This window comes from Hordeum vulgare, chromosome 4H (genome assembly GCF_904849725.1).
Source record: "Hordeum vulgare subsp. vulgare chromosome 4H, MorexV3_pseudomolecules_assembly, whole genome shotgun sequence".
Taxonomy (NCBI): domain Eukaryota; kingdom Viridiplantae; phylum Streptophyta; class Magnoliopsida; order Poales; family Poaceae; genus Hordeum; species Hordeum vulgare.
In genome coordinates this window covers 607,715,315-607,721,469 of record NC_058521.1, presented here as the reverse complement: position 1 = coordinate 607,721,469, position 6,155 = coordinate 607,715,315, and the positions used below count along the sequence as shown (strand labels likewise).

General features: G+C 46.9%; 1 protein-coding gene across 1 annotated transcript; it reads right to left on the bottom strand.

The window, feature by feature from the left end:
• Window positions 1–634: 634 nt before the first annotated feature.
• LOC123447593 (peroxidase 2-like) lies at window positions 635–2,095 on the bottom strand. Its single transcript, XM_045124203.1, has 3 exons — window positions 1,842–2,095; window positions 1,555–1,731; window positions 635–1,432 (listed from the first exon to the last, which is right to left on the bottom strand). The coding sequence occupies exons 1-3, from the start codon at window positions 2,040–2,042 to the stop codon at window positions 869–871; spliced, it is 942 nt and encodes a 313-aa protein (XP_044980138.1). The 5' UTR covers window positions 2,043–2,095; the 3' UTR covers window positions 635–868.
• Between the last annotated feature and the right edge of the window lie 4,060 nt (window positions 2,096–6,155).

Here is a 6,155-nt window from a genome sequence, read left to right as displayed (position 1 = left end):
CTCCGCTTGAGGTTATTTTTACCGCTTGTTCTTTTTTTTCATATTGGACAGGGCTTATGAAGCAAGAGATGGGCGCTGCTGTCAAGCAAGGCATTCGCGTTGTGATGGATGAAGCTTCTACGCTTGCTCACGAAATGGCGCCGCTGCGTGCGGAAACTGACAGGTGCCTGGAAGGGTGACGGGCGGCTTATCGATACCCGAGGACTTCTTTCGGAAGCGATGTCATGTAGAGACCTGATGCTTTTGGTGGCCGGCTGTACCAAACTTCTGGAGTTGATCTGAAGCCCTTGATCTGTAGTTTCATGTCGTTGTGTGGTTGCGGTTATGCTGCGCTTCTTCTGAATTGTAGTAGTGGTGCCAGCAGGTTTTTTGCCCTCTAATAGGTGACTTCGATTCCGACCACCTGAAGCAGGATTCCCGGCAACTGCATGCTCCAGCTCGCTCTCACTTAATTTTCCTAGTTTCCTTTGCTTGTACACTGATAGCGGTTTGCTTCGGTTTATATGGTTATATAGAATTTTGATTAAACTCTTAATTCCGATCTAATCAAATGAAAGAACGAACCCGTTCCTTCAAAAAATCACAAAGAGTGTGTACAACTTTGTTGAAACCGATATGAAACATGTGAAAAATGTGAAACTGAAGCGAACCTTTAGTGATTGTAGAACAGACGAGAAACAAATTAATAGAAGAATGTTGAGATCCCCAAAAGGTGAAAATGGATACAGAGAAGGCAACAAATAATGGAGTACGTGGCAGTACAAGGCGCTGAAGACACATATTAGATGGCTCATTTTGTGGAGAAAAAATGTGGTTAATTCAAATCTCAAAGCTGCAGGTTGATGCATGGCGTGGAGGCTATATGTTCTTAGGTCGTCTTGGAGCAGGTGCGCCTGATGAGACCCTGTGGGAAAATCAAGGGGCTGATGTTCCCCATCTTCACCATGGCCGCGGCGAAGGCATTGCTGAACGCGTCCGGGTTAGATGCGAAGCCGTCGATGATTTCTTCGGTGGCACCGCCGGCAACGGCGTACAACACCTGGTCGGAGTGCAGGAGCCCCTTATTGAGCTTGAGGTTGACGAAGTAATCGTTGTTGAAGGTGTCCGGGGTGGTGGCGTCCAGCGGGGCCAGGTTGCCGTCGCCGGAGCCGAGGGGCTGAGGGCAGGTGGCCATGCGCGCCGTCGCGAAGTCCGGGTCGATGTTGGCCTCGTTGTAGAGCCTGCTCCTGAAGTTCCGGCACTGCGCCCGGCCGATGGTGTGCGCGCCGGAGAGGGCGACCATGTCGGTGAGGTTGAGCCCCTTGGCGGCGAAGCGGGTGTTGAGGTCGGCGACGCCGAGCGATGGCGGAGGCAGGTCGCGGTTGGCCAGTGTCTCGCTAGCCGTGTCAGAGTCCCTCCTCCCCAGCGACACCGTCCACGACGGCCCTCCCACCTGCATAGTGCATGCACACCGGCGGGAATGTAAAACCAAATAATGGATTGAGGTGATGCATGCATGCGAGCAAATCAATAAGCTGAGGTGATGGAATCGAAGATGATCGTCTAAACTCTTACCGCGACGACGGAATCGCGGGCGGCGACGGCGAGGATGTCGGCGCAGGAGACGACGCGCTTGCACGCGCGCTCCACATCCGACTTGATTTTTTCGATGACGTCGAAGCCCCGCAGCGATCCCACGTTCCCGAATGCGTTCCGCTCGTTGCCAGCCAGCAGAACGGACGCGTCACAGCCCTGCACGTTTACATATGTAGCCAAGCAACATGCACGCACGCACGCACGGTTAACCAATGGTGTTGAGCAAATGAAACGGATCTAAACAATGGCAAGTGTGAAGAACTTGCTTGGACGAAGCAGTCGTGGAAGTGCAGCCGGAGCAGCGACGCGGCCATGCGGGGGTCACTGCTCACGGCGGCCGCCACGCCGCTCTTGATGGTGGCCAGCGCCACCGGGCACGACGCGTCGTAGAACGTCGGGGATATCTGCGCCGACGCCGCCGCGGCCAGGCACAGGAGCAGCACCACTGATAGAGATGAAGATGCCATGACAACTACCTCTACCTGCCTGCTGGTCGCTATAGGAGAGCTAGCTAGCTTTTGTGGTGGATGCTGATGTAATGGCCTGCATTCCATGCAGATATATATATATAGCCATTTCTAGGATTTTTGTGGTCGTCCATCTACTGCTAGCTGTTTGATCTACATCGTGCACGGATGTACTATTATGCATAGAGTCGAATTAATTAGAGTAGTTAACCAGCAGCTGTTGAAGAATGATTTTGCAGGGAGTTAACGTCGGTATTATATCACTAGCAAGTAGACATGTTTTGCTAAGTCGTACACTTACGTGCGTGGATCGATGTATCATGCATAGACTTCATTCAAGTCAATGAAATTCAAAAACTACATATTCGTTTTTTTTTCAAGGGAAAAAATATTCCATATTATTTTAAGAAATAGCTTTCTTCCAAGTCAACTTCTTTATATGCCAACCAAACTCTAGTTGCATAGTTAGAAGGACAATGATATCCTCAGTCATTATGATTTAAGTCTCAGACTTGACAATGGTGCTCGCATTTTTCTAAATTTATTTCAAGACTTTCAGCAACATTCAGTGGGAGGAGAGTCGTTTCCATCGATTACAAAGACGTTTATGGCGACTTCATCAATCTCAATATAATGTGTGGGTTCAGTCTTTCAAAGGTGCTCGTAGAAGTAAGATGGGTGTGCGTATATTCCTAGGGGTTAGTGTTTATACATATATATGAACATCAATGTTTGTACTGTGTTTAAAGAAATAGTCAATTTCTCTATATTATTTTTTCAGAAGAAAAGAACTTGTCTATATTATTTGACCAAGTGCTGCATAATGTACAATGGGTCGTGCGTGCACGGGTGCATATACCACACATATAGCGTACGGGCACATCAGACCTGTAATCGAATATCCACGATCGTTTCAACGTCTTAGACCCCGATTACATAAGTGTCATTCTGCATTAGATGTATCCTATGATCTCTACGATATGACATGGTTACCCGACGTCCGAATGAAATAGCTAATTAGCTACAAGAGATGATTCTACAAGTAACTGTGGATGGAAATATATTTAGGACGTGTTTGGTTGTCTTTCCGCGCGAGTCTGGTTCGTGGAGTCTCGCTCAACAAGGCCTAGATGAGAAAAAAGAACTTCTTCACCGCAAGGCGTGGCGACCAACTTCAACGATACCAACAATGTGCTTTCACATATGGTTGGCGTAAACTTCTTCCGACGTCCGACTAGTCTTAAACCCTCTATGGCCGTCGTTGCTGACAAAAGCAACTTGCACACTGCAATCTTCCCGTAAACTGCAAATTAAACCCCAGATACCTTTTGACGAATACCACATACCATTTGTCCTAGCGGTGCACAAGAGCAGCAGCTGAAGCAACAAGCAAACGAACAATCAAGGAGCAAGCAATGTAGCAGAAGTAGTAAGCATGCATGATCAAATGGCATATAGCAAGTTCAAACCTAGCACTACTCGGGTGTCATCCTACCATCACATCCAAAAGAGGATGTCATCCTACCACCGCAAGTTCACGATCATCATGAGGGGTTAGTATATACCACCTCAAAAAAATATACAGACCATCAAACAGTTTTCAAGCCCTAGCTACATAAAATATGCGTCGTCATCATCATCGATGTCGCCATCGCCACCCAGGATCATGCATGCGGTAACCAGCAGCAAGCGCTAGTAGTAGTGCTTGGCCAACCAGCTCCTTTGCCAGAACATCCAATGAGAGTGTGCCATGGCAACAAACCCAACACCCTGGGCCTTGTTGTCCAACAGGTGGCTCAAAGTTGCCATGAGAGCCTCATCGCTAAAGCCATCTTGCTCCATGACGGCGTTGTAGAGGTCAAGATGAACTTCGAGGGTCTTGCTCTCCCTATTGGAGGTTTCCTACTCACTACTATGAGAAACCCTAGTAGTAGCAGGGGTGTCGTGCTACTGCTAGCTCGCAACAGCTAACTTTTAGCAGTAGTGTGGGTTGCCCCGCGCTACTGGTATATGTAGATAGAAGTAGCGTGGATAATGAAATCGTGCTATTGATAATAGCTGCAGGGCGGCCACTTGATGAGCGCTACTGATAAAAGCTCGCTCCTGCTAAAGCCTGACCCGTGCTATCGTTATTATTTTCTGATTAGTTTTTATGTTGTTCGTTTCTTTATTGTATTTGAACAGCTTGTATACAATAGTCTCATAAAATTTAATCATACACATACAAATCTAATCTAATCATACACATACAAATAGTCTCATAAAATCATGTCATCATCATAATCATCCAACACAAATGATGCCTCCCATCATCATCTCAAAATAGCGATACAAGTTTTGACATGTCTCGAATACTTGCAACTACATCGTCATCCATGTAAACAATGATGTAAAAGGGAAGAGCTATCACTATGAGTGAGAGCGGAACTATGCAATACATGAGGCGACGGTTCTGGTTCCTCTCTCGCGCTAGCGTCCACCTCAAATAACTATCTTTTGCTTCTTGTCTGCTATCGAACCGTTTATGGCTGGTGCCCGAGAACCCATCCACTTGAGCCTGACACTCGGACCCTTCATCGTACACTCCTGAAACCTTCCCTATGTACACGACATACGCTTCTTCGCCATCAAGGATCTATGTACCAGTTGCATCTTCATCAAGGAAATCAATAAAAAATATGCAACATAATATAATTGAGCAAGGCAAAAAGAAGGAATGTTAGCAAATAGATGCAACATATAGTAAACATAATTAATGATCGTACCCAAACTAATTAACTAGAGGTATGCAGGTCATCATGTACCCAAACTAACAAACTATATAGCACTACGCAAGTTCGGCAGGGACCATTGACATCACAAAGAGTTTCATCTCTACATAAAGTATGAGTTCAACCAACACATCATCATCATCGGCATCGTCAATCATTACTGGAGGTTCCATCCATCCAGATCATCGAGGATGTGCACCCTAGCTTCTTCAACGACCTTAGGTCCTGACGTTGTATGCCTATGCAAGTTCGTGCGTCAGCTTGCAATATAGGGCCGTGGTGGAACAACCCCTTCTCTTCAACGACATCTTTCACGATGATCGTTGCAATGTCCCTCTGGATGCGAAAGAAGTCATATCTGAATTTATAATCCGGTTCTTCTCCTAAGGATTCTTCCCATTTTGGAATATGATCATCGTTTTTGGTTTTCATGCGAAGATGTTCGTGATCCCTTTTGAACTCCATCATAAGATGGATGAGGTAGAATCCATCGTTCCTTCTTGATGTCGGTTGATGCATGCAACAAAAGGTAGTTTTATGCGAGAAACTCGGCCTGCCCTTCCTTTGTTTCCTGATCTCGAGGTGGCCACCCCTCAGGCTGAAGCCATGAAGAGCATCATCCAGAATATCCATTATGTGGGTGTAGTCCTTCTTCTCGTAGTTTTTGGACGCGTCGAAATACACCGCATGAGAGACTCGCGGAAAAAGAACGATAAGGACGGCGTGCCCGTTGCTGCTGGAAAAAGAAAACACCTCAAATTATTGTCCATATGGGCGAGAAGGAATGATTGAAATGTTTGAAAGGGTTGTCCGGCAACGACTTACATTGGATGGTAAGGCAGGAGAACCGTTTCCTTGTCCTTATTCATTAACATGAAGTTTTTGATGTAGGTCCTAGCAGTTTTACACACATAGTCGTCGAGAATCAAGAAGGACTCATGCATGTAGTATGGATCCGCCACATAGATTTGCAGGATTTGTTCTCTCCTCGCGGCCAAGCTCATATGCAGCGAAAAGGCGGATGATTGTAAAATCGAGTCGGCTTGTGAGAAACGTCTCAAAGATATCATCAAACCGCAGGAAGAACACCTCCATGGGTAGTGTGTCGACGTAGCACTTTCCCTGAGGCACACGAACCGCGTATAGCAGATATCCTGGATCCTGCGAGGTGAGAAGGCTTATCTCAGTCGAGAACACATGGTCGTGCAGTCTCTTGAGATCCCCTGATATGCCCTCCAGTGGACCTGGCGGTAGGATCAGCTCGCCCACGACATGGAACATCACCGCACCTTTGACCGATACACGGTCTTCAAAATTGGTCGGCGGTGCCAACAGGCTGCTT

Bases quoted from the DNA above. Each gene is read 5' to 3' on its own strand.
- LOC123447593 (XM_045124203.1), bottom strand. From the start codon at position 2,042: ATGGCATCTTCATCTCTATCAGTGGTGCTGCTCCTGTGCCTGGCCGCG. The intron at 1,732-1,841 runs GCAAGTTCTTCA...GTAAACGTGCAG, and splicing joins TCCACGACTGCTTCGTCCAA to GGCTGTGACGCGTCCGTTCT. The intron at 1,433-1,554 runs GTAAGAGTTTAG...TGCACTATGCAG, and splicing joins CCCGCGATTCCGTCGTCGCG to GTGGGAGGGCCGTCGTGGAC.